The sequence below is a fragment of the Peromyscus eremicus genome, chromosome 2, assembly GCF_949786415.1.
Source record: "Peromyscus eremicus chromosome 2, PerEre_H2_v1, whole genome shotgun sequence".
Classification (NCBI taxonomy): domain Eukaryota; kingdom Metazoa; phylum Chordata; class Mammalia; order Rodentia; family Cricetidae; genus Peromyscus; species Peromyscus eremicus.
The window spans coordinates 140,769,616-140,797,236 of NC_081417.1; the positions used below are offsets into that span (position 1 = coordinate 140,769,616).

Sequence of the window (27,621 nt, forward strand, 5' to 3'; positions counted from 1 at the left end):
CTTTAGCTTAGGCTTGTTCCCAAACAGCTCTTAAAACTTAATTAACCTGTTTCTATTAATCTATTTTCTGCCACATGGCTTTTTATCTCTCTTCCACTCTGCATGTCCAATTCCCTCTGTGTGTAGCTGGCATCTCCCCCATGCCTAGAGTCTAACCCATCTGAGTTCCTCTCTCTGCCTAGAAGTCCCATCTAACCTCTCCTGCCTAGCTATTGGCCATTCAGTTTTTTATTAAATCAACGACAGTGACACATCTTTACACGGTGTAAATAAATATCCCACAAGAGACATCCATTTAACCCATCTCTCACATCAACTCAGGGTTACCCAGTTTCCATCTTTTGTTTGTTAGTTTTTTAGATGAAATGTTCCTTAGGAATGAAAGACACTCCAGGCTCAAGGAAATTAGGATCAGAGAGTCACCAACAATTAACAAAACAAATTCCTTACGCTTATAGACTTTCAGGGAGAGGGATGCCTGGCTAGAAGGGATGGGTCTGTGAGCTTATTCAGTAGTGGAAGTACTAGATAGGTTATGAGGCCATAATTTAGGAAATAAATCCTATTGTTCCACCCTACCTTGGAGCTGCTACATGCTAGGAGCAGCTTAGGGAAAGTTCTAGATAGCATATAAGCTATGGCTGATTTATGGAGCTCTAACTCCATTTCTGACATCCTCCTCTTTTGACCTCTGAGGGTACCAAACATGCATGTGATACACATACACACACACACACACACACACACACACACACACACACAAATAAATCTACAAGAGCTGACCTCGTCTAAGAGTTGAGGTGTGCTGTCTTTACAATCCACAAACTATTTTTCTGTTTATCTGTTTGGTTTTTGTTGTTGTTGTTGTTTGTTTGTTTGTTTGTTTGTTCTCTTTTTTGAGACAGGTTCTCTCTATGTAGTCCTGCTGTCCTGGAACTCGATCTGTAGACCAGGCTGGCCTCGAACTCAAGAGATCCTCCTGCCTCTGCTTCCTGAGTGCAGAAATAAAGGCATGCACCACCACAGTGGCACATGAACCAGTTTTATCCGGAAAAAAATGAACTGTGACCTGAGAGTTTAGTGGCAACTGGGACAACAAAGAGGAATAGGTGGGTTCTGACTACTGAGACTGGAGGAGATCCAGAGTTGAAGTTTTTAAGTAGAGTTAGGATCTCAGGGTTTCACACATGTTCTTCCCATGTTCAGTGGAGGGACACTTAGACAGATTACAGGTGAAAAATCCTGTAGTCATGCGGGCAATTCACAGCAGGAGAACCTATGGTGGATGATCCAAACAGTAACCCCGGGTTCCATCATCTGACCCCCACCTCCCACTACCTACCATAAAAAATGAAGTGTGCAGTAGAAAAATGTACAACCTTAATCAACAGACATTTATTGAGCTCCTGGTGTGTGCTAAGCACCAAGACAGAACACACAGAGATAGTAGATTGGATTGCAGTCCACAAGGAACTTCTAGATGCCCTCAGAAAAGAAGTGGTAGACAGTTATCAATCAATCACAGGCCTTCTCCCCTCTGTGGTTTCAGGAAATGGAAGGGTCCAGAAAGAGACACTTTAGATGATGTCTAAGATTTAGACTCACATGTTCCATGTGTATAAGACATATGTGTAGAACCCACACAACTACAGATGTGTGTATAAGACAAAACTGCATATGTGTTGCACATGCACAGCCTTTCATGTGCAGAGTCAGAGTCCATGTGTTCACAGGACACATGGATATGGCACAAGAACTCCATCTGCCCCAGCCATGGCAAAGGGGTAGGGATGGTCTTGGGACAGCAAGGCCCTGTCAAGGCTGGGGCTGGTACTGGCCCTCCGTGGCTGTGAAGAAGTCATCTAGGACACTTCGAAGGTAGTCAAACGTGGGTCGGTCCTCTGGACGCTCCTTCCAGCACAGCATCATGAGGTGGTACAGCTCTTCTGGACAGTTGTCAGGTCTTACCATTCGGTAGCCTCGCTCCAGATTCTGAATCACTTCAGGGTTGGTCATCCCTGAAGGTCGATGGAAGGAAGAACATCAAGACTTTAACCTTTGGAAACCTAAAAGCAAGGCTGATGCTGAATGGGATTTCTCTCTTTCCTATCTTCCTTTTTTTTTTTTTTTTTTTTTTAAGATTTATTTTATTATGTATACAGTGTTCAGCCTGCATGTATGCCTGCAGGCCAGAAGAGGGCACCAGATCTCATTATAGATGGTTGTGAGCCACCACATGGTTGCTGGGAATTGAACTCAGGACTTCTGGAAGAGCAGCCAGTGCTCTTAACCTCTGAGCCATCTCTCCAGCCCTATGGTTGTTCTCTTGAGGGACATGCTAATACCATGATTCTCCTCTTCCTCTCTTTGCTTCCTGCTATGATAGATAGATAGAAAGAAAGATAGATAGTTGTTAGGAAGATAGACAGGAAAGAGAGAAATCCATAGCATATGAGGTGAGCAGTTGACTACACCATGTGCCTTCACCAGATCTGCTCCCCCCAAAAAATCAGTGAAATAGAATCTCTGAAACTGTAAAAACCAAAGTGAGTCGTTTGCATCCTCCCCCTTCTCTTCAAGATTGTCTTACTATGTATCCCTAACTGGTCTGAAACTCATTATATAGATCAGCCTGGCTTCAAAGAAAGATGCCTGTGTCAGCCTCACAAATTCTGGGATTAAAGGATGTACCACCATGCCCAGCAAACTTCCTTATTTAAAAAAATAATTTTTTTTGTTTGTTTATCAGATAAAATTTCTCTGTGTAGCCCTGACTGTCCTGAAACTCAATCTGCAGCCTTGAAATCCATAGGGATCTACCTTCCTTTACATCCTGAGTGTTGGGATAAAATGACACCACTGCCCAGCTTAAAAATATTTTATTAATTTAAATATTACTGATTTTGTGTATTATGTGTGTGGGCCAACACATGGGCCAAAGTCCCTGTGTGAAGGTCAGAGAACAATTTTTTTCTTCAGTTTTTCGAGAGAGGGCTTGTCTGTGTAGCCTTGGCTGTCCTGGAACTTACTATTTAGACCAGGCTGGCTTTGAACTCAGAGATCTGCCTTCTTCTGCCTCCCAAGGGCTGGGATTAAAGGCATACACCACTATGGTCAGCTTAAATTTTGTATTTTTATGTGTGTAAGTGTTTTACATGTATATATACCACATGTATGCAGTGCCCAAGGAAGCCAGAAGAGGGTACTGAATTCCCTGGAACTGGAGTTACAGGCAGTTGTGAGCTGCTATGTGGTTGTTGACTGAATCCAGGTCCTCTGGAAGAGCAACCAGTGTCCTTCACTACTGAGCCATCTCTCCATTCCCCCCATCCCTGAGAGAACAACTTTTTTGTTTTGTTTTGTTTTTCGAGAGAGGTTTGTTATGGAATATTTGTTTATGCTGCATGAAGACGTGCCACAGAAAAGTCTGTCAGAAATTCTACGCTGCTTGTAGGCTGAAGATGGATGCCCCAATGTTGCATAGGAACCTTGGGGTGACTGTCCAGGCAGCCAGATGTCTCTGCCATTTCTATAGTTTTGGAAGTTGCTTGCTCTGTACTTTCTGTTTACTTAGACAATATTATATCCTTCCCAGGTCTCTGATGGGGTTGAAGAATAGATAGTTATAGTTTTACAGTTTTCTTTGTTATCACATTCAAAAAGACACTTACAAAAGAGATGTAAAGTTTATAAAGGGTGAGAAACATAGAGGCTTAAGTTGTTTATCTAAGAAAATGTTTTAAGGTCTACAAAGATATTTTTAGGTTGAGAATACAAATTATGATAGAAAATGGTTTAGGTATAAAACTTTGGATTCATCAAGACAGGGTAGATAATAGAGTAATTTCTCCAAATTTGCCAAATACAAATGGACTGGACATTGTGAATATAATCTTTACTTGACAAATGTTCTTTTTTGTTTGTTTGTTTCAAGGCAGGGTTTCTCTGTGTAGCTTTGGATCCTGTCCTGGAACTCACTCTGTAGACCAGGCTGGCCTCGAACTCACAGAGATCTGCCTGCTTCTGCCTCCCAAGTGCTGGAATTAAAGGCGTGTACCACCACTGCCCAGCCTTGATAAGTGCTCTTATTGTATATAGTTTTATTATGTTAGAGTTAAAACCTTTCCTTTTTATTTAGACAAAAAGGGGGAAATGTTGCAGGATATTTGTTTACACTGTGTGAAGATGTGTGTATGTTTTGCCTCACCTGCCTAAGGTACCTGATTGGTTTAATAAAGAGCTGAATGGCCAATAGTTAGGCAGGAAAGAATAGGTGGGATTTCTAGGGAGAGAGAGGAACTCTGGGGGATGGGATTTGCCAGCCAGACACTGAGGAAGTCGGACATACAGAATGGAGGAGAGGTCAGAGTCAGGTGACAGAACGTAGAGTAACAGAAACAGGTTAATTTAAGTTATAAGACCTAGTTGGGAACAAGCCTAAGCTAAAGGCCAAGTTTTCATAATTAATAAGTCTCTGTGTCATTGTTTGGGGGCTGGTGGTCCAAAGAAAGTCCGACAAGAAAGCCCAACTACACAGGGTTTCACTGTATGGTCCTGGCTGTCCTAGAACTTTCTCTGTAGACCAGGCTGGCCTTGAACTCAGAGATTCACCTGCCTCTTCCTCCCGAGTGCTGGGATCAAAGGCGTGTGCCACCAGCACCCAGCCCAGATCACAACTTTGAAGAGTGGGTTCTCTCCTTGCACCTTTACATGGATTCCAGGGATGGACCTTAGGTCGTCAGGCTTGCTCAGCACATGCCTCTACCCTCTGAACCATCTCCCTGAACCTCCAACTTTCTTCTTTGTAAGTTGACCATCTCAGGAGATTTTTGTTTTCAGTGACAGAAAGCTGACCGACACAAGTGATGTTCTGAATATGTAACTACCAATCCAAAGTGGGACCGGTCTTCATGACGTTAGAGCATGCTGGCGTGTGCTGCTGAAAGTCGGTCCCATGCTTAGAGCGCTGATACAGTTACACCCTCAGTAACACATACGTCAGCTGCAGGACCTTGACTGCGCCATCTCTTTGAACCTCGGCGTCCTCATCCAGAATATATAGAAAATCCCTGTTCCTCCTCACTGAACTGTGAGGAGGACCGAATGAATCAGTGCATATAAAACAAGCACAGTTGTCTGGAGATGCTTTTTTGTGATGTGTCCCGGGGGTGTTCTTTAGTGGCCGCAATCGGGCAGTCAGGGCTCAGGACAGGATGAGAACCCACAGCCAGGCAGTGCTGAGGTGTCTCTAGCGCTGAGACTAGGCACAGAGACACGGTATCCGGACAGGAGATGAGTACTGGGCTATGAGATAGGACAAGCCCAGAGATGGAAAATCTTTGCCTCTAACAGGGTCTAACTCGCTTGCCCTTACGTTCCTGGGATCAAATTTCAGCTCACACTGCCTGAGCCTGTGGAGGTTCCTGCCGACCTGGCCTTTGTGCTCCATAACTCCCTACGCTTTTCTGTGCCTTTGCCTTTTCCCAGAGGTTACCAAATTCGATTTAGGAAATGTCCACCCCTAGGCCTCGAAGTGTAGCTCAGTGACAGTGCACCTGCCTTGAATACACAGGACCTGGGTTTGATCCCCAGTCCCTCCAATACCAGGCACATAGGTGCACGCCTGTAAACCTAGTACCTCCCAGTGAGGGGGAAGCAGAAAAATCCGGAGCTCAAGGGGCATCTTCAGATTCATAGAGTTAGATGGCCAGCCTGGGCTACATGAGACATTGTCTCAAAAAACAAAAACAAAACAAAATAAAACTCCAGTGACGCCGGGCGGTGGTGGCGCACGCCTTTAATCCCAGCACTAGGGAGGCAGAGCCAGGCGGATCTCTGTGAGTTCGAGGCCAGCCTGGACTACCAAGTGAGTCCTAGGAAAGGCACAAAGCTACACAGAGAGACCCTGTCTCAAAAAAACCAAAAAAAAAAAAAAAAAAAAAAAAAAATGATAAAAAATGATATTTTCAATAAAATCCTACCCGTCTTGGTTGAATGTGGGGTAAGGGCCTTTTCCAGGTGGAGGGCATGTCTACATGGTTTCTCTCTTTAGCTGTGAAGTTTCAGTAGGAAAGGACCAGTGCCTAGTGAGCAGCGTCAATGAATCAGACTGCTTCTCAAAGTCTCTTGTGTCACATATCAGGAAACGGAGGCTCAGAGGGATGACATCACTTACCCAGAGTGCTGTGGAATGTTATTTTAACCATGTAAAGATGGGTTACATTTGTTATGCTACAGACTATTACTTTAACTATGTGAAGGTGTATTTCATTTGTGTGTGCTGCATTCATTTAATTACGTAAAGATTTGCTGCTTTTGTTTCATCTGGCCTGCCTGAGGCACCTGATTGGTCTAATAAAAAGCTGAATGGCCAATAGCGAGGCAGGAGGGATAGGAGGGGCTGGTGGGCAGAGAACAACTAAGTAGGAGGAGAAATCTTGAAGGAGGGAGAAGCAGAGAATAAGGGAGAGAGGGACATGCCCAGGGCCAGAAGCCAGGCAGGCCAGACAGACAGACACAGAGGAATCAGGAAAGTAAGACACAGAAAGAAAGAAAGGTAAAAAGCCTGAGGCAAAAGGTGGATAAAGAGAAACAGTTTAGTTTAAGTTAAAAGAGCTAGCCAGAAACGAATCTAAGCTAGGCTAAGCATTTACTAACAAAAAGTCTCCCTGTCATGATTTGGGAGCTGGTTGGTGACCCAAAAGAAAGCCTGGTACACCGGAGTGATGATTAGTAGTGGCTTAGTGTGGCCTAGCACTGTTCTGATCCTCATATTTAAGACACAGGTGGCCGGGCAGTAATGACACACGTCTTTGATCCCATGACCGGGACCAAGAGGCAGGTGGGTATCTAAGAGTTCAAGGTCAGTCTGGTGTACAGAGTGAGTTCTAGGACAACCATGACTAAGTGAGTAACTCTGTCCAAGAAAAGAAAGAAAGAAAGAAAGAAAGAAAGAAAGAAAGAAAGAAAGAAAGAAAAGAAAGAAAGAAAGAAAGGAAAAAAAGAAAGAAGGAATGATCTGGTAAAAGTCAACAGAAATCAACCGAGGCCCAACTGGTAAGACAAGGCAGGTTTTACACTCTGAGCGAGGCCCACTGCTGTCACACTGGGTGGCCTTTGCCAGAACTGAGCGAGGAGCTGAGTTTCTGAGAGGTGAGGTCTCAGAGACAGAAATGGAAGCCAGTGCTGGAAGACAAAGCATCTAATAAGGGATTCTGGAGTTACAAGTCCCAGTGGATGGAAGAGAAGCAACCAGGTATGGAGTCTGAGCCTAGGAAGATGTGAGTGGGAAGACGTGGATTTGCTACCCTTCCCTGTAGCCCTTAGAGTTCTTTCCCTTAACACTCACCTGGGTAAGGGATTCGGCCATGGGTGACAATCTCTGTCAGCAGGATCCCGAAAGACCACACATCTGACTTGATGGTGAAGGTCCCATAGTTAATGGCTTCTGGTGCTGTCCATTTAATGGGAAATTTGGCCCCTAGAGGGAGGCAAAGTTAGGTCACCTGTGCGTGTTTTTTTCCCCTGCAGGCTCTGAACCCCCTCTTTATCCGGCACCTACCCTCCCTGGCTGTGTATTCATTGTCCTCGATGAGGCGAGCCAGGCCAAAGTCTGCAATCTTGCAGCTCAGTGTGTCGGACACCAGGATGTTGGCAGCACGCAGGTCACGATGGATGTAATTCTGCTCTTCAATGAATGCCATGCCCTCTGCAATCTGCAGGCCAGGAATAGGTCATCAGTCTTTACCAAACTGACCTGTAGCCAAGCCCAGCCCTTTGCCATTCTCCTTACCTGGGCTGCCATGTCCAAAAGTTTGTTGATGTTCAACTTGATGCCCGAGGGAGTCTTGAGAAAATCGACAAGGCTTCCTGTGAGCAAAAGCAAGAACTGGTGACCTAAATTGCCCAGGAGGAAGCTCCTGGACCCTTCTACTCCATCTATAGGACTGAGAAAGAGTATGTGCCCAAGTGTGGGGGTGGGACACTCAGCCTATGGGAAGGCCTTTTCCAGAGAGCGAGGATGGGGTCCGGGTGGAGCATCCAAAGGCTTCCTGCCCTCAGTTAAGGTAGAGCCCCCGTTCCACAGCAGCCAGAGCCCTGCAGGCTCCACACCTATATCCTCTCCTATAGACATGTCTTTCTCGCTCTATCACAGACCATTTTTAGAGCCTTTACACAGGTATCTAGACTCCTTAGTCTCTTTGCTTCATCTTTTGTCTCCTAAAAGTTTCTCCTTTTCTTTTCCAGACCAGCTGGACCACTCTTCTAGACTCTTCCTACCAGGCATCGTAAATTGTTTCACCATTTAGGAACGTCCCCAAGTCACAAACTCTGCTTTTCTCAGGTCCATTATCAAAATGGGGTTTCAGCTGGGTATGATGGCACACATCTTTAATCCAGCACCCAAGACACAGAGGCAGGAGGACCTCGGCAAGTTTAAAGTCAGCCTGGTCTATGTAATCTAGGCCAGCCAATGCTGCATAGTAAGACTGTCTCCAAAACCAAAAAGTAAATTAATAAAAACAAAACCCTGTACAAGAATGACAATCCTGGGGCTGGAGAGTCAGCTCATGGTCTTAGGAGTGCTTGCTTTTCCAGAAGACCCAGGTTCAGTTCCCAGCACCCATGTTATGTGACCACCTGTAACTACAGCTCCAAGGTCTGTGATGCTCTCTTCTGGCCTCCCCAGGCACTGGAATACATGTATACACACACACACACACACACACACACACACACACTCACACACACTAATAAAAAAGAAACTACTGCCAGTTGGTGGCAGTGTACACCTTTAACCCCAGCACTTGGGAGGCAGAGGCAGGCGGATCACTGAGTTTGAAGCCAGCCCCATCTACAGAGAGAGCTCCAGGGCAGAGAAACCATGTCTCAAAAAAAGAGAGAGAAAAAAGAAACTACCAATGACAAAACCTATTTGCCATTTCCAGAACTCATTAGCCAATGAACAGTTTGTTTCCCTTCCTGAAAGATAGACAGATTTTGCACTCCAAACAATCTGAACCACATAAAAACAACACAGGACAGGTACTGTTTTCTTCCATCCTTTAGTGCGCCACTACCCTTGAATTACATGTATTTATTCATAGGGGGCGGCGCATGCATGTGCAATGCATGGAGATCCAGAGGACAACTTGCAGGAGTCAGCTCTTTACCTCTATTATGTGGATTCCAGGGATTGAACTTCTGTTTACACGTCTTGGCAGTAAGCACCTTTACCTGCTGACCCATCTTGCTGGCCCTAACATTATTTTACAGATCAAAGAGAACTACTTGAAGTAGAAAGAAGTGATGTGATCAGCCCAAAGCGATACAATTACAAAGCACCAACTCTATCCAGGCAGTCAGACTCTTGGATCCTTAGTAAATATACTATATATTGGGGCTAGAAAGATGGCTCAGCGGTTAAGAGCACTGGCTGCTCTTCCACAGGACCTGGGTTTAATCCCCAGCAACCACACAGTGGCTCACAACCATCTGTATTTCAGTTCCATGGTATCCTACACCCTCTTCTGTCCTCTTCAGGTACCAGGCACCATATACTATTTCTTGGATCAAGCATTCTGGGATCCAGGTAGGCGTTGGAAGAAGGCAAAAGAAACTGCAGATCAAAGGAGATCAGAATGAATGCCCTTCCAAAGTCTGTCCCATAGGGGCCCTGGAAAGTTTCCTTAGAAACCCTCGGTAGCAGGGCAGAGGAAAAAGCACGTCCCTACCCTGAGTGCAAAAGACAGTGAGACGAAAAATAGCATCCTCACGTGACTAGACGTAGCAGGGACACCCACCGTTCTCCATGTATTCAGTGATGATGTAGATGGGCTCCTGGGTGACCACTGCATAAAGCCGGACCAGCCGCTGGTGCTGCAGCTGCTTCATGAGGTTAGCTTCAGCCAGGAAGGCATCGGGCGACATGCTCCCCTGCTTCAGGCTCTTCACGGCCACCTTCGTGTGCCCGTTGTAGTATCCTGGAGGTGGGTTGCGGGTGAAGGAGTTGCAGAGATCATGATCCTCAACTAAGTCAGCTGCCCTGAATAGGCCAGTGTCTCACATCTTGGAGACATCTCCTCTCTTTCCAATCGGTCCTGAGGGCCACACTCACCCATCCACACTTCTCCGAACTGGCCAGCTCCCAGCCGCTCAACCAACTTCAGTGTCTCCCTGGGAACTTCCCATTCATCCTCCCACCATGGCTTCTGGGGCTTCTGGGTCTGGCAAGGTCTGCTCAACTTTGTGCACAGCCCATCGGAAGCGTCTGCAAAGACAAAGGACAGGGTAAGGCATTCACTGCTGGAGACCGTGGGTGCTCCCTCCAGCCCCCACCTCTCTCCACGTTCCACGCAGGGGAAATGGACTGGCGTGGAGGGGAGTCTGTCACCCAACATTAGCCTGCAGGGTCGAGGGTCAGGTACTACCGACCGACGGTAGTTGGAGGGTCCCTAGGAAGGACTGGGGGGGGGGGGGGCGAAGTTAGGCCGCTAGGGTGGGCACAGGTGAAAGCGTTCTGCCAGAGCTCACTGGTGTAATGGCGGACCAGTTCGTGTAGTCCGGGAAAAGTGATACGAGGGGAGATGTAGAAGCCACCGTTGTCTAGGTTACGGATCTTGTAATGTTTCACCACTTCTCCCTGGTTCTGGTCGAAGTCTCTGACCGACAGGGAAAAAGATCCTGAAAAACGATTGGAGAGGGGAGGAAGGAGAAGAGGAGGAGGTGAGAAGTTGAAGAGGAAAAAAGAGGGGGGTGGGGCGATTGCCTTCGGTAAATCAGGTGGCCACCGCACCGCTTCCTACAGCTCTCCACCCCCCACACCTCCTCACCCGAGGCCGCAGCCCACAACTCGAAGCCCCGCCCACACGCCGAAGCCCCGCCCAGCAGGCTCGGACTCTCACCCGCGGTGCTTTCACTTTCCCGGATCAGGAAGGATCCGTGCGTGTTCCCGGGCGCCAAAAGCTGCCGCTCCGCGTCCTTACGGCTCAGACTCTTGAAGAACCAGCTGCATAGGGCAGAAACAAGACCTTTGGCTGTTGGTTGACTTTTTTTTTTTTTTAAATCTGTGTAGCCCTGGCTGGCCTCGAGCTCAAAGATCTGCCTGCCCCTGCCTCCGGAGTGGTGGCATTAATGGCCAATTCTTCCTCCATCACTGTCAACATCCTCCACCCCCATGACCACGCCCTGCTCTGAGATCCCTAGACGTCTTCCCCCATCCCCATGCGGTCCCCTGCTCACGGTTCAGGCTCCAGGCTGTTTGCTTTCGCCACGAAGTTGAAGGGGATGAAGCCTTCTTGGCCGGTGGTCAGAGACTGAGCCTTCCACCACTCACCGCTCCTGTGTGTGCCACAGAGACCATGAACATGGCCTACATAGCCACTGGAAACACTCAGAGTCCTCGGTTAGGCCAGGCCACCACCGCTTCCTGGTACGAGCGCGCGCGCGCACACACACACACACACACACACACACACACACACACACACACACACGGCAAGGTGGGTTACAGGGATACTCACTGCTCCAGGATTCGGAGCTGTTCACCCTTCTCAAAGCCCAGGTCTCCATCATGCGAGGGCTCATAGCTGTGCAGGGCGATAACCAGGTTGTCTGTAAAGACAGGAAGAGTCAAGAAGAACCAGCCCGGGGCTGACAGGAACAGTGGAGATCTAGAGGCGCAGGGCAGGATGCCGACAAGGTGGAGGGTAGGTGGAGAGGGTTTGGACACCAACAGCCAAGCATACACAGGCTTTATTATGCTTCACACCCTGCTAGATGGAGTCACCTTGTAGTGGCGAGGCTGGTGGGATGGAGCCCTCATAGGTAACCAGTGGGTCCCGAACTTCAGAGCCATTCCGGATGGGCAGCTGTGGGGTAGGAAATAAGGCTGGGGTCATTTTCTCTGACCCTGGTTCCCTTCCTCTCTGCTCGCTCTCCATTTTTCCAGCCTGACTGGACCTTCTCTTTGGATTCACCAATTACGTGTGCACTTGACCTTAGGAAAGTCCCTTCTCTCCAGACCTCTTCCTTACTGTACTCCAGGGAAGATGGGTGTGCTGTTACTTCCAGGGCCTATAGTTGTGATCATTTATTTTTTTCTCCAAAGCCTGCCTTCACCATCCCTTCCCCCATCCCATCTTACCGTAGTCTTGCTGTCCAGTGGTACTATGGGATAATGGCAGTTTTCACACACATCAATGTTCTCCATCCAGTCATCTTCAGGGTTTGAGCTGCAGCCACAGCCCATGATCCCTGAAGGAACGCAGAGAGGCTTGAAGGAGCTCCCCTAAGTCGGTTCCCCCAACATCAGACATCCTAGAGCACTGCCCTGGAGTTTACAGAACGCCTTAGATCAACGCCTTAGATCGTCCGCTCTGGGGCTCCCATGGCCATGTACAGAAGAACTGAAATGTGGAATTTCAGCTCCTGACTTTCACTCTGAGCCCTCAAGCAACAAGTTAAGTTCGCGGGAGGCCCAGGCCCAAGGCTAGTTCCCACCCTCCCACCTGGGATGGGTAAACCGCCACAGGCACTTTGTTAGTGTAGTTACCCACTTCCTGCCTCCTCAGCCCGCTGGTCCCCCCCTTTGGAGGATTACCTGGAAGATATCACACACATTTTGCCAAGCCCTGGGGGAAACCTAAATTTTAATTCCACTCTCCTCGCCAAGGAGGGTTCATGTCCCTTCTAATGACAACTCCCCTGCCTGGATACTGAAACTGAGAGGCTCCTGTTCCTTAGAGTCAACCTTTGACCTCTGCGGCCCCCAGCACCCCACCCCCACTCACAGCACAGGCTCCTTCAGAGGGTTTCTTCTAACATGCTTTTGCTTCTCACCAGCAGAAGGAAACCCTTCAGTGGCCCTGTTGCCTGTAACAACATTTGCTTGCCTGTTTGTCTGAGCTGTGGAAACTTCTTGTCAAATGAAATCAAGCAGGACCTCACAGATACAGCAAGTAAAGCAGAACTGTTCTCAATCAAGTCAGAGTGGGCCTCCCTCCGGAGCCTCTGGAATCCGCGTGGACCTCCTTCCCTGAAGCTGTTCCTCAGAACTGCTTGGAAAGCATTGGTCCTCAAAGAATGATTTACCATGGGGAGGAAATTTAAATGGCTTTTTTCTTTTTAAAGATAAGGTCTTACTTATGTAGCTGTGGCTGGCCTGGAGGCCTGGAACTCACTATGTAGACCACTGTAGACAAGGCTGGCCTCAAGTTTGCAGAGATCTGCCTGCCTCTGAGTGCTGGGGATTAATAAAGGTGTAGAATATCATGCTTTTGACCACTTTGATTGATATTAAGGAAGACCTACTCTTTCAGGGTTTTTTGTTTTTGTTTTTTTAAGTCTTTCAACCCCCCCCACCCCCCCACCCTCCACCCCAACCCCCCCGCCAATACAGGGTTTCACTGTGTAACAGCTCTGGCTGTCCTAGAACTTCCTTTGTAGACCAGGCTGGCCTCAAACTCACCGAGATCCACTTGCCTCTGCCACACAAGTGCTGGATTAAAGGAATGTGCCCCATCGCCCGGCTCAGACTTTTACTGTATTGTGCTACACACACACACACACACACACACACACACACACATGTACCCAAATACTCACATAACTTGTACTCTGAGCTACATTGCCTTCTCCAAACACCCACCATTATTTTCTTAGACCACACCTTTGTATTTATGACTCTCTCTCTCTTTCTCTTTCTTGGTCTTTTTCTTTGTGTCATGCTTGTGATCTGCGTGTCAGAACTAATGCCTCTCTCATCTCCCCCTCCTTTAGAAAAGGCTTTATTTTCATTAATATTTGTGTGTCCCTCCATGTGTGTATGCACACACACGTGTGCGGGTGCCCATAGAGGCCTTGGGATCCCCTAGAACTGAAGTGACAGCCTGTTGAGCTGCTCGACTTGAGCTCAGAGCTCCAGCCCAGTGACAGAGCGGCAAACACTATCAACAGCTGAGCCGCCATCTCTCCAGCTCCCCACTACCCGCTTGATGGACAGCAGTGCATCAGGAACAGAAGCTGTGTGTCCCCTGCCCAACAGCCTGCCGCACCTAGCATCAGGGATGTGGGGCTAAGCACAGATTCTCTCACCTGCCGAGGTCTTCAAAGCCATCAGCTCTAACCCCTGGTTTTATTTATGTATGTGTTTATTTTTCGGACAGGGTCTCCCAGCACACCCAGGCTGGCCTGGAACTCTTGGCTTCAGCTGGTCCTTCTGCTGAGCATCTTGAGTTTTGGGGCACACGCTGTCATACACAGCTTTGACATCTGAATTTAGACGAAAGCAAGCCCCGGAGAGGCCTGCCTGAAGCCACACATCTGCACATCTGCGGTCGAGCAAAACAAGACTTGCTAATTTATGCTGTGTCCAAGTGGATGTGGGAGCAGGGGAGGTTCCTGGTTAGCAGAATGCAGAAGAAAGACTCCAAACTCCGAAAGGCCTGTGGTCAAATAGTAGCTGTGCTCTAGACACAGGCATGCTGGTCTATGATCCTGGTACTCGGAAGGTAAAGAGGCAGGAGGATCAGAAGTTCAAGGTAGTTCCTCTCTACATAGAGTTCGAGACCAGCCTGGGTTCCATGAAATCCTGTCTCAGAAACAAAACAAACGAAGGACAAAAGCCTGAAACAAATACAGTAAGATACCACTGGTGTGCCTGACTGTGTTGAAGCTGTTCTTGGAATCCTTGCTTTTCCTCATCTGCCACTGAGGCTTGTCATCCCTAACTCATCACCCTACATACTGTTAGTTTAGTTTACTAGAACTTGGAAAGGCGCCTACCAGCTTTATCCACCCCTGCCTGGGAGACTGGGGAAATGGGACTGGAGAATCACCCTCTTCAGGCTGACGTTTCTTCAGCTGAGCTACTGTTAGCCTCCCCCAAGTACCGGAACTCACAAGGTGCATCTTCCTGTGTATTTGACTTTAAACAACATGTGCCCATGATGGAGGAATCATAAAACATCCATGGAACAGTAAGCTAAATCCAGAGCCTCCAGAAGGCTTGTGGATATAGTTCAGTGGGCAGCGCTTTCCCTATCAAACCCTAAGGTTCAGTCACCAGCACTGAATAAACTCAGGCCCGATGCGGGGTACACGTCTGTAGTTCAAGCACTGGGGTGGAGGCAGAAGGATCGGGAGTTCAAGGTTAGCTTGGGATACAAGAGACCCTACCTCAGAAACTACACAGAGAGACTCGAGAAACAAGTATACAAACCCATTGGCCCTTCCTTCAAACCCGTTGCTGGGAGGCCATGTGGCAGGTGAAGTTTGCTCTGCCAGAGTCGACTCATGACGGCTACAAGCTGATGTCTCATCAGCTCAGTTATCTCATGGTCAGAAACGCAGTAGGAGCTCCCGGAAAAGGAGTGGGGAGTGAGTGAGCACCCTGTTCGTGATTCACACGGGCCTGGGGCAGACAGGTTGGTTAAGCTGTACCCACAGCGCTCACACCAGAAGGACTGTGCACTTGGAGCAGTACGGTGCCTCTCAGGCTTGACCTTTTTGGAGGCCTTGGGAGAAGGCAGGAGAGACTGGGTGTGATGGTGCCTGTCTTTAATCCCAGCTCGAAGCGCTGGGGCAAATGCAGATTTCTGCTAGGTCGAAGTTAACCTGATCTACATAGTGAGTTCCAATCCAGTCAAGGGTACATAGTGAGATAGACATTGTGTCTCAAAGTGGGGGGGGGGGGGGGGGACAAGAGGAAAGTCTAGGGTTAAGAAGAGTGATACAAAGCCAGGCAGTAGTGGCGCACGCCTTTAATCTCAGCACTCGGGAGGCAGAGGCAGGCAGATCTCTTGTGAGTTTGAGACCAGCCTGGTCTACAGAGCGAGTTCCAGGACAGCTAAGACTACACAGAAAAACCCTGTCTCAAAAAAATCCCAAATAAATACAGTGAAAATAGAAGCGTGCTGCCAGGCCTGATGGCCCAAGGTTGTAACTTGGGTTCCAGGTGGGAAGATCAATACATGAGGCTAGCCTAAGCTAACTTACAAAACCTATCTGGGGTAAGAGAGATGGCACACCGGGCGGTGGTGGTGGCACACGCCTTTAATCCCAGCGCTCGGAAGGCAGAGGCAGGCAGATGTCTCTGAGTTCGAGGCCAGCCTGGTCTACAGAGTGAGATCTCAGACAGGCACCAAAATAACACAGAGAAACCCTGTCCCGAAAACACTGAGTTTTTTTTTTTTTTTTTTGCACGGAACCAGAGTTTAGTCCCCAACTCTGGAAGTGGGCAGCTCACAGTTGCCTGTAACTGTAGCTTCAGAAAGTCCCTGTGCTGCTGCTCCCACAGGCATCCACACTCTCTGACTCCCACAGGCATCCACACTCTCTGGTTTCCACACTCTCTGGCTCCCACAGGCATCCACACTCTCTGGCTCCCACAGGCATCCACACTCTCTGGCTCCCACAGGCATCCACACTCTCTAGTTTCCACACTCTCTGGCTCCCACAGGCATCCATACTCTCTAGTTTCCACACTCTCTGGCTCCCACAGGCATCCACACTCTCTGGCTCCCACAGGCATCCACACTCTCTGGCTCCTACAGGCATCCGCACGCATGTGCACATCCTACCCCTCCCACACATACACATAGTTCAAAGTAAAATAAATAATTTTTATAGAGGTGGAGAGTTGGCTCAATGGTTAAAGCACTGGCTGCTCCCTGGGGGATTTGGTTCCTAGCACCTACATAATGGTTCACACCCAGCTGTAACTCCAGCTCCAGGAGATCCACCCATTCTGGCCTCTTTTGGCACACAGTGCACAGATATACATGCAGACAAAATTCGAGTACACATTTTTAAAAAAAGTCTCGCGGGGCGGTGGTGGCGCATGCCTTTAGTCCGAGCACTCAGGAGGCAGAGGCAGGTGGATCTTTGTGAGTTCGAGGCCAGCTTGGTCTACAGAGAGAGATCCAGGAAAAGGCACAAAGCTACACAGAGAAACCCTGTCTCAAAAAACCACAAAAAAAAAAAAAAAAAGAAAAGAAAAAAAAGAAAAAGAAAAGTCTCAAAACAGAAGAAAATTTAAGACAATAAAAGGACTGAGAAGGCCTGGAGAGATGGCTCAGTGGTTAGGAGGACCCAGGTTCAATTCCCAGCACCCATATGGCAGCTCACAACTGTCTGTAACTCCAGTTCCAGGGGACTCAAAACCCATGGCAAAACACTAATGCACATAAAATAAAAATTAAAAAAAAAAAACAACACTGAGAGCCCATGTACAGTAGCCAAGACTCTTTGGGGAGTAAGAGCTGGGCTCTTGAAGTTTGAGGCCGGCCTGGGCAACTTAGAAGGACTCTATCTTAAAATTAAAATGAAAGCCAGCATAGAGCCAGGCATGGAGGTATACCCTATAATTCCAGTACTGGGGAGATGGAAGCAGGAGGTTCAGCACTTCAGGCCACCCCCTCCTACATGGAGAGTTTGAGACTAGCCTGGGCTACAACAGACTTTGTCTTAGGAACCTAAAAACAAATGAAAAAAGAATCATAAGAGGTAAGGATTGACAGCCAGGTGTGGTGGTACAATCCCAGCACTCGGGAGGCAGAGACAGGCAGATCTTTGTGAGTTCCAGGCCAGCCTGGTCTACAGCATGGGTTTTAGGACAGCCAGTATTACATAAAGAGACCCTGTCTCAAAAAGAAAAAGAAAAAAAAAAGAAGAAGAAAAAAGAAGGCTATGGAGTACAGTTCAGAGGTAGAACACCTGTTTAGCGTACAGGAGGCTTTGGGTTTGACTCCCAGTGCCACCAGGAAGAAGTCTGGGAGAAATTATCAGTTTGACAAACTATATTGTTTCTTCAGTGTTTTCACATTTCCATTTCTGATTAAATTTGAAGCTATGGGTCGGGGCTCTGGAGAGAAGGCTCTGCAGTTAGAGTACTTACTGCATTTGCAGAGGACCGCAGTTCAGTTCTCAGCACCCCTACGGCCGCTCACAACTACCCAAAATTCCTGTCCCAAGGAATCTGATGCCCTCTCCTGGCCTCTGCAGGCTTAGGGTGCATATAAAGTCACCCTGGTGCACACCCTGTCACAAGTGCATGCTCACAAACACACACACACACACACACACACACACACACGCACGCACGCACGCACGCACACAAGCACACAAGCACACACGCGCACACACACACACACCAAAATAAAAACTCCTTTTACAATTTTGATTTCTACAGCTAGACATGATGACACAGCCTTTAGTTCCAGCACTTAGGAGGCAGAGGCAGGCAGATCTCTGAGTTTGAGGCCAGCCTGGTCTACAGAGTGAGTTCCAGGACAGTCAGGGCTACAAAGTGAAATCCTGTTTCAATAGGATAAAAGAAACAAATGACACCTAACCTCCGGCCTCCAGGGCCACATGTATGCAGAAGCATCTGCATACACATGTGTACACAATCTGCAAACACATATACTCAGGGCTGGAGAGATGGCTCAGCCTTAGGAGCTCACACTGATTTGGCAGAGGACCCAAGTTCAGTTCCTAAATTCCATAGTGGGTGGCTCACAATCCCCTGTAACTCTGTCTCTAAGGTTTTTGATGTCCTCTTCTGCCACCTTTGATGGACACCTGCACTCAGGTGCTCGCGTGCGCGCACACTCACAATTTTAAGAAATATATACACACCAGCCAATAAATAAACAATAAGAATGGAGGATCTGTGAGTTCAGAGAGGCTGAGTGATCTCAATAGCGCACTGCTGGGGTTTTTTTTGTTTTGTTTTGTTTTGTTTTTTGCTTTTTGCTTTTTGGCAAAAGCAAAACAAATCAGAGCTGGGTATGGTGGCCCACGTCTTTAATCCCAGCACTCAAGAAACAAAGGCAGACAGATCTCTATAAGTTTGAGGGGGCCAGCCTTATCTATAGAGCAAGTTACAGAACAGCCAGGACCACATAGAGAGACTATATATATATAAAAAGATTACAATCACAACCCTCCATCCTTTATCAAAGTATTTTCTTCTACTATTTACCCCCCATATGCATTTATTTGAACCAAACAGTGTAATCATGGGGTCACGAGAAATCACAAAGGAAGCTAGACAAGGAGCCAGGGCTGGAAGAGAGATCCCTCATCCAAAGCATGACCATTGCCGAGTGTGGTAACACATATCTTTATTAATCCCAGCACTTAGGGGTAGAAGCAGGAGGGTCTTTGTGAGCTCTAAAACACAGACACATTCAGGCACTCATACACATAGTATTTTAAGGAGTTTAAAAAAATAAATAAGGAGACCAACATCAAAACAGTATGAACTACTCATTGTCTGAAATGGAAAAAGAAGAAAGAAAGATGGAGTCCTCGGGGCTCTTAGAATCACGAAGGGCAGATTCGACACTCCTTGCTCAGTGGCGAGAGTGGTATGGATTCCACCATCTCCGACTAGGATGTGAGATGCTCTTGGTCAAATTCAAAGCAGTGTGTGGTCCACAAGGCATGGCGTGCACATTATAAAAGGGCTAGCCCCAACCTCATGTTTCTAACTTAGAGGGTGGAGTCAGGGCTGGATCTTCCTTTCCAACTTGTTTGCTCTCCTTCAGTACAATGCCCCCGGCCAGCAGATACAACATAACAAACCAGGGTGTCCAGAGGTCTGAAGTAAGTCCACCCTCTCTCTCTATTTCTCTAGTGTTTGTTTGGTTTGGTTTGGTTTGGTTTTTCGAGGCAAGATTTCTTGGTGTAACAGCTCTGGCTGTCCTGGATCTCACTCTGTAGACCAGGCTGGCCTTGAACTCTGAGATCCACATGCCTCTGCCTCTCTGAGTGCTGGAATTAAGGATGTCAGCTCTCTGCTTTCACTGTGTGGGTCCACAGATAGAACTCAGTTGTCAGGCTTAGCAGCGAGCACCTTGACCTGCTGGACCATCTTGAGGGTCCCTGGACTAGATTTTGCTAATCCCAGAATTTTCTTTAGGAGTCACACAGACCAAAATGTGTTCTGCTTCTTGTAGACTTGGTCATAGATACCAGCTTCATAGCCACCAGCTCAGGAAGCTGAACCTAGTATGCATCTTTTATCTCCTTATAAAATAAAACAAAGACAGCATTTTTCTGTCTCCAACAACAGACCTATTGATTTATGAACCACTGCTTTACATATAATACAGGCTAGCCAAGGGGTCGTGGCACACACCTTTAATCCCAGCACTCAGGAGGCAGAGACAGGTGGATCTCTGAATCCAAGGCCAACCTGGTCTACAGAGGGAGATCCAGGACAGCAAGGACTACACAAAGAAACCCTGTCTCAAAAAGAAAAAAAGAAAAAAGAAAAAAAGAATATAGGCAGGCCATTCTGTGGCAGGCTGCTGATGTGTGCTGGGCCACAGTGAGGCAAAATCTGCCAGACATCACTTAAAACATTTTCTTGCCTTTTTCTTTAGCAGCCAAGATTTGAATATTGTCAAAGGGCACACATTCCATGAAGGGTATATCCCTGACAAACCTTATCATGATACTAAAAAATTAGGCTTGACAGGCATAATAAATAACGTCCTGACTTGGAGATTACTAAGTAAACCAAGCTACCCTCAAATTCACAGAAACCCATCTGTCACTGCCTCCAGAGTACTAGGGTTAAAGGTGTGTACCAATGCTCCTGGTTTTCCCAGTACGTTTAGATTTCTTGTTTCTTGGAAACAGGCCTCACTCAGTTGCCCAGGTGAGCCTCTTGCCTTCGACTGCCCAGAAACGGTGATGACTGTCCTGTGTCCAAGGCCTCATACATCCTAAGTACATAGTCTTCCACTGACCTACCCTCAGCTACAAGATGGATTTATTCTCTCAAACTGGAACTGGTTTAAACACAAAATTAAATCTACTTGGTAATCATTGTCATCAGTAAGGGCTACACTGTGGTTATTGTATTCGGCGTTTTAGTAGTGGACTCCGCCCTGGTTAACTCAGGGTCCACTTTATATTATGGGAGTTTCAAGATGAAGGAACCTTTCGGACAGTCTGTTATTGAGGCTCAGCTCACCATGTCCCTGTCATAGTGACTCAGTTTTGATTCCAGGATCTCTCAGTCACTCAGTGACAACAGGTCTTCAGGAAGATCACTAAACCATCCTCTCCACACACTTGACTTTTAAAAAAAATTCCTGTGTGTTTGCTGACTGTGGGTATATGTGTGTGGGCAGACATCTTACGGGGTTAGTGCACCATAAGGTCAGAGGACAACAACAGCATCCTCCACCACGTGGGTCCTGGGATCCAGTTCAGGTTGTCAGTTTTCAGCAAGAGCCTTTACCCACTGAGCCATTCCCCCCACCCCCCACCCCCCACCCCTGACACACACTTGATTGTTTTGAGACAAGATCCTTCTACGTAGGCCAAACTGACCCCAAACTAGCAACAACCCTCCTGTTGCAGCCTCCCAAGTCCTAAGATTATAGGTTTGAGCCATCACACCCAGCTGAGATTTCTGAACTCTCAGACCCTCTCCTAATTCCTGAATCGGCAAAATAGGAATCAAACTGAGACCCGCATCTTGGACAGTTATGAGCATTACCTATGACACATGGAAGACCCTGACGTGTAAACCGCTTCACGTAACTCTTTGTACACAATGACTCCTTTTGTTGGGGCGAGGCGGGGCGGGTGCATGGGGAAGACTGACTCCCTAAGTTGCCCAAGCTGGCCTTGCACTTGCTCTGTAGCCAGGCAGGTCTTAAACTTCTGATTCCCCTGCCTCTGTCTCTCCAACAACTGGGATAACAGGCCTGTGCTACCAGGCCGGTCACGTTAAGTCACTAAATAGATGAGGACAGTTTTCATTGGAGGCTGGCATGTGTGCCTCCTTCTTCAGCTTCCAGACTGAAGCGGCCTGTCATTCATTCGTCCTCGTGATTTGGGGTATGTGCACTTTTCCTTCTTTATACGTTTACCTGAAATAGACGCTTTACTACCACAAATGGAAAATCGGTGTCACTGGCTGTACATAGCTGTTCCATGTCAGTGCACATTAGAGGATATAAATTAGCATTTGTACCCGCTCATCCATCAGCCTCCAAAATTACTCACATAGTCAGCATCTTAAAGGCCACAGTGTGGGAGATACTGCCCTGTGAGGGAGAACTTGGAGCTTAGGTTTCTCTCCATAGGCAACAACCAATCTTCCTTCCTTTCTTCCTCCTTTCTTCTTCCCTGTCTTCTGCCTCCCTCCATCCCTCCTCCTTCCTTCTTTCCTTTCTTCCTTTTTCTCTTCCTTTTTGTGGTACTAGAGATTGAACCCAGAACCTCCCACTGAACTATACCCTCAGCCCTAGCTGAAATTTTGCAATTCTCTCTCTGTCTCTGTCTCTGTCTCTCTGTCTCTGTGTGTGTGTGTGTGTGTGTGTGTGTGTGTGTGTGTGTGTGTGTATGTGTGTGAGCGTGTGTACTTGAGTGTGGAGAGTTGACGTTAGGTGTCTTCCTCAATTCCTTTCCTCCAACTTTTTTTTTTGTTGCTGTTTTTCCAGACAGGGTTTCTCTATGTAGCCCTGGCTGTCCTGGAACTCACTCTGTAGACCAGGCTGGCTTCGAACTCACAAAGATTCAACTGCCTCTGCCCCGAGTACTGGGATTAAAGACGTGTGCCACCACCACTCAGTTTCTCCCACCTTTTTTGAGACAGAATCTCTCCCTGAGCATGGAGTTTGTCCACCTGGATAGACTGGCTGGCTAGAGAGCCTCAGGGATCCTGCCACTTCCTCCTTGGCACTGGGATTACAGGCATGTTCTACTACACCTGGTTTTTGTATGTTGGTGCTGGCGATCAAACTTTGGTTCCCATGCCTGCTCTTCTGCAAGCACCTTAATGACTGAACTATCTCCCCAACCCCCTTCATAGTACAACTTTCTTTCTTTTTTTTTTTTTTAGTTTTTAGAGCTTTATGGGGGGGGGGGGGGTAGCCAGGCCTGGCGGAGGCAGAAAGATAAAGGGACAGATGTGATCACGCCTGTGGAAGGACATGTGCGAGTAGTACAACTTTCTAAACTAGCCAATCTATAGACAATTAAGTGGACCTGTCCAATCTTCTGGTCTAGTACCGACGAACAGAGATGAGCAGACCGAGAATGTTCCCATCACATAGCCTGCCCTCTGTGACAGCAAGGGTGTCCCTCGGTGGGTCGTTTTATTCTCACCCAAGGCTCTAAGGCCTGCTGTCTGCATCTGATCAGTATCATCCCCAGCTCCCAGCAACATATTCTCACAGCAACACTTTCCAGGAAGTAACGTGAAAAACCGCCATTACTCAGTCACCAAGCTAACATCAGAGCTCCATGTATGGACACAGAGAGACCCCAAGATACATCATGCCAGACACAGACTGTAGTCAGCAAGTTTACCTGCATTTAAATGTATCTAGAGGCTCAGGTGAGGTGGCAATCATTATTTCATATAATTTGCATGATTTGAATGATTTCATGTAACTCTGACAGTAGCCCTATGGGATAAATGTCACTATCAGCCCCATTTTACAGAAGCAAAACCAAGGCAAAAACTGGGTAAAGCAATTTGCCTGAAGCCTCCTAACAAACGAAGGTGTAGGGAACTCCAAGCTGAACCTTGGTCTGCCCCAGGCTTCAAGCTCTCCACCTCTCCGTGGTGTCACAGGGACAGTCTGTCAGGATGTACACCAGATGGCTCCCAGGGACACGGCCCAGAAGTGGGATAGAGGAGCCTGACAGTCTGGTACCTTTAGATGCCTCTGTGCTGTTTTGGATTTAAAAACAAAATAAAGCCAGCCATGTGCTAATTTTATAACAGCAAAATTAAAAACAACAACATCACCACCAACGCAAAAACGCCATTAAAAACATAAACCTCCTTTTTTTCCCCCTTCAGACAACAGCTGGTTATGATGCCCAAGCTGTTCTCATACTTCTCATCCTGACTCCATCTCAAGCGCTAGGGTAACAGGTGTGTGCCCCCCTCCTCTGTGAGTGGCAGTCGTTTGCGAATGTACCAACTGTATAGTTCCCCTGCCCTTTCATCCCAGCCCGGAGTAGATGGCAGAGGGGAAAAAATAGTTTTATGTCCAAGAACTTTAGGAAATACTGGATCAGACAAAATGAATCAGGCTTCTTCTCTGGGGGAGACCTGCAGAGATTTAGCAAGCCAGCGTCAACCACGTGGGACAGTTTGTCACTGAGGCTATGTAGGTTGGCTCTAAAACATTTTCTTTCCAGGTGCATCATGGAACTATTTCTTTTCTTTTTTTTTTTTTTTGTTATTTTGTTTTTTTTCAGGGCAAGCACCAATAATGCAGCATGAAATATTCCAGACCCACACTGAGGTTGGCTGTTAAAGATTACATTTCTAGGGGCTGGAGAGATGGTTTCTGACAGAGGACCTGGGTTCAATTCCCAGAACCCACATAGCAGCTCACAACTGTCTGTAACTCCAGTTCCAGGGCATCCGACACATTCACATAGATATACATTCAGGCAAAACACCAATGCACATAAAATAAAAATAAGTAATTTTTTTTTTAAATTACATTTCTAGGCTTTGGGTGTGATTTCATGCACTTAGCATGCATGAGATCCTGCATGGTTGAAGGTTGGGGAGAGGAGAAAGGCTCCTACTTTACTAGATGCTATCTTGGGCCTATCTTTCTCCCACCCCAACACCATCCTCTGAACTGAACTTGGCTTCGAAACCATCAGCCTGTGGGTGTGTGTAGGAGTTTGTAGGATCCTACCTCTGATCGAACCTGTACACATGTATTTTCCTATGATATATGAGAAGCTTTGAACAGGGAAGGGATGGTGAGTGTGTATGCATTTTTTTTTTTTAAAGACAAGGTGTAGCTATGTATGTAACCCATGCTGGGCTTAAACTCTCTGTGCTCCTGCCTCAGCATTCAGAATGCTAGGATATTAATGCAAAATAGAGTTTGGCTGAGAAACCCTCTCCTATGACAGACAGACCCCTTTCCTCAGATCAGAATCTAGCCTCTTGAGTTTTCACACTGGACTATATACAGGAAACAAGCTCATTTGCAAAGCCATACCACAAGCATGAGAGATTGGGCGGGTTCACTGTCTTGCCAAAGCCCTGAGTAGGTGTAATTCTGGGTGTGAGCACTCTGCAGGGAGAGGAAGAGTCACCTAGCTTCTCTTAAGCGCCTACTGTGTGTCAGTATTGCCCAGGACACATTGTCGTCGTTGTCCCTTTGATTTGCCAGGCACTCTAGCTTTGTTAGTGGGTCTTTCTGAATAAACAGAAATTTGGAGTGGATAAACCACTCACTCAAGCAAATGGCGGACCCAAAATTGTTCCTGGGTCTCTCTCTCTCTCTCTCTCTCCCTAAAAAGTGTGGTTTTTAAGCACTACACCAGGGTTTGGGGATTTAGCTCAGTGGTAGAGCGCTTGCCTAGCAAGCACAAGGCCCTGGGTTCCGTCCTCAGCTCCACTATAAATAAATAAATAAACAAACAAACAAACAAACAAACACTACACCACACCCTGGGCTCTTTAGGCTTTGACTTTACTCTGAGGTCTCTCCATCCATGGTCCCAGAGAGCAACACCAAGGCAAGATAGGGACCTCAGCTTTATGTCCTAAGCAATCTCCAAAATGAGCCTCCGCCCTTCCCAGGGCTGCCCTGTTCAGGAAGCTTCTAGATCTCCTTGAAGGACGTTCTCTCAGCCCCCATCTGAAGTCTCAGTCCTTTCACTGCCCTTGTCCTCTGGTCTCTTTTGAGAAGAGCTGCTATCCTGAGTTCCAAAGACTAGGGACTCCGTGGGGTTCCTGTCAGTCAGCACAGGACCATTCAGAGGGATTGCTGTTATTGCCTGTTCCTGAGATCCAGGAAGAGCCTGTGCGTTTCCCGCCCCTGTAGGAGGCTGGCATACGCTGACAAGATGGAAAATGTGTTACAGGAACATCTCCAGAGAGATCCGGGAAACCTGGAAAGTCAGCCGAAGTGAAGACTGTCCCCTAAAGTTAGGCTGCGAGGGGATGGGTGGTGTCTGGTGACGAGTTTCTGGGCCTCTACCCTTTAGAGTCTGAAGCAAGAATCATGAAGGCCAACATGCACACACAAATACAGTTGGGTTGAGGCAGGAGGGGACAAGGGCAAAGGTGAGCACATCCTGTCCTGACGCTTGGCAGGACAGGAACGGTGACTTTCCAGACGGAAGTTCAGAAGTCCTTGCCCTGAGCCCAGCTGTACCCTGTCTGGGATAAAAATAGTCTTTCCTCTTCCCTTCTCCCATCATTCTCATTCACTACCAACTTCCCCAGTGAAGACACATCCATCCTGGATGAACCTCCCTCACATATCCATCCATTTCCCTGGAGACGACTCTGTCTTTCAGGATGCCGGTTACTAAGACTCAGTCAATTCTCAGATGTCCGTCTAGATTCCATGAGGTTTTGCCACTCAGGCCTGCCCCGGGGATCAGAGGCTTCCTTGGGCCTGCACTCAAGAGGTCCATCTCATCACCCTGTCCACCACAGCAGGAGGAGGAGCCCAGCCCAAGGCTCCTCACAAGGTCCTGCTCTACCACTGTCCAGCTTGAGGAAGTACAGGTTAAATAGATGCATGACCACCTTTGGACCTCAGAAACCTCATCCTAGGAGGATGAGGAACTGGACGGGTGACTGCTGGTGGCCTCTTCAATACTTGACATCGTGCGCTAGATCTCCAAGGAGTATGCTCCTAGTGGAGCATGATGGAGGTGGGGAGTGATGGCTAACAGAACAACAGAGGGGAGATCCACCAATCTAGCCAGCCTCCAGCAAAGGCATTTTGGAAAGGCTGCAGTACAGCCAGGGGGCCTGACCCTCCACACAGATGGGATCCTCAGCTGTCTGGCTCCCACCATAGCCCCTTGATGGGTGTCCCCAATGCCCCTTACCTGCCCAGCCTGGGAGCCTTCTGGCCCATTCACATGATGTTTGTGGCCTGGCTCGGCTGCCTGGACCCAGTCTCAGCTCCCCTGCCTTCGTATTCACCACCTGTCCCCTCGCGCCCACGTTCCACCCTGACTTCCTGCCTCCTTCTGAGGGCTCCGCAGCCAACCCAGCCCCAGCAACCCAACCACAAGCCTCTAGCACCCCAAGCTTCCTGCCGCCATAGCCCTAGACCCTTCGGCCTCTTGGGGTCCCAGACATCTCTAGGCCAGCCCCTACTCATACTGAGGGTAGCACTTAGGGGGGGGGGGCGTTGAGGGGAGGTCCGTGTGTGATGCCAAGGGTCCATAAGCCCAGCACTCTGGAGGTGGGGGCAGTAGTGGCTACACACACAGTGTCAGGCCAGCCTGAACCACATGAGTCCCTGTCTCAACAACAACAACAGTACTACTGCTAATAAAAAACCAAGGAGTGGTTTTTGTTTTGTTTTGTTTTGTTTCTAAATGGAGGGTCTTATTGTGTAACTCTAACTGGCTTGGAACTTGCTATGTAGACCAGACCAGTGTGTCCTTGAATTCACAGAGATTACCTGCCTCTGCCTCCCCACTGCAAAGGAGTGGGTCATTATACCTGGCAAGAAAGGATGTTGGATGGAGCCCTACCTTCCTGTCCTCCACCATACACCTAGGTAAGAGATCCAAAGGGAGCCTCTGCCCCTCCGAGCTACACGTTCAGCTCACAGGGAAGGGAAATTGTGCTACAGT

At 47.8% G+C, this 27,621-nt stretch overlaps 1 protein-coding gene and 1 long non-coding RNA gene across 2 annotated transcripts; one reads left to right on the plus strand and one right to left on the minus strand.

Moving 5' to 3' along the window:
* Nucleotides 1–1,373: 1,373 nt before the first annotated feature.
* Lck (LCK proto-oncogene, Src family tyrosine kinase) lies at nt 1,374–26,959 on the minus strand. The gene is made up of 13 exons (XM_059256143.1): nt 26,863–26,959; nt 12,146–12,255; nt 11,789–11,870; nt 11,523–11,613; nt 11,242–11,340; nt 10,905–11,008; nt 10,534–10,683; nt 10,118–10,270; nt 9,804–9,983; nt 7,793–7,869; nt 7,562–7,715; nt 7,349–7,480; nt 1,374–2,018 (listed from the first exon to the last, which is right to left on the minus strand). Exons 2-13 carry the CDS (start codon nt 12,248–12,250, stop codon nt 1,816–1,818), a joined length of 1,530 nt encoding a protein of 509 aa, XP_059112126.1. The 5' UTR covers nt 12,251–12,255; nt 26,863–26,959; the 3' UTR covers nt 1,374–1,815.
* On the plus strand, nt 10,919–13,274 carry LOC131905185 (uncharacterized). Its single transcript, XR_009377865.1, has 3 exons — nt 10,919–11,431; nt 11,564–11,708; nt 12,216–13,274. It is a non-coding gene; the product is annotated as an uncharacterized LOC131905185 (long non-coding RNA).
* Nucleotides 26,960–27,621: the final 662 nt, after the last annotated feature.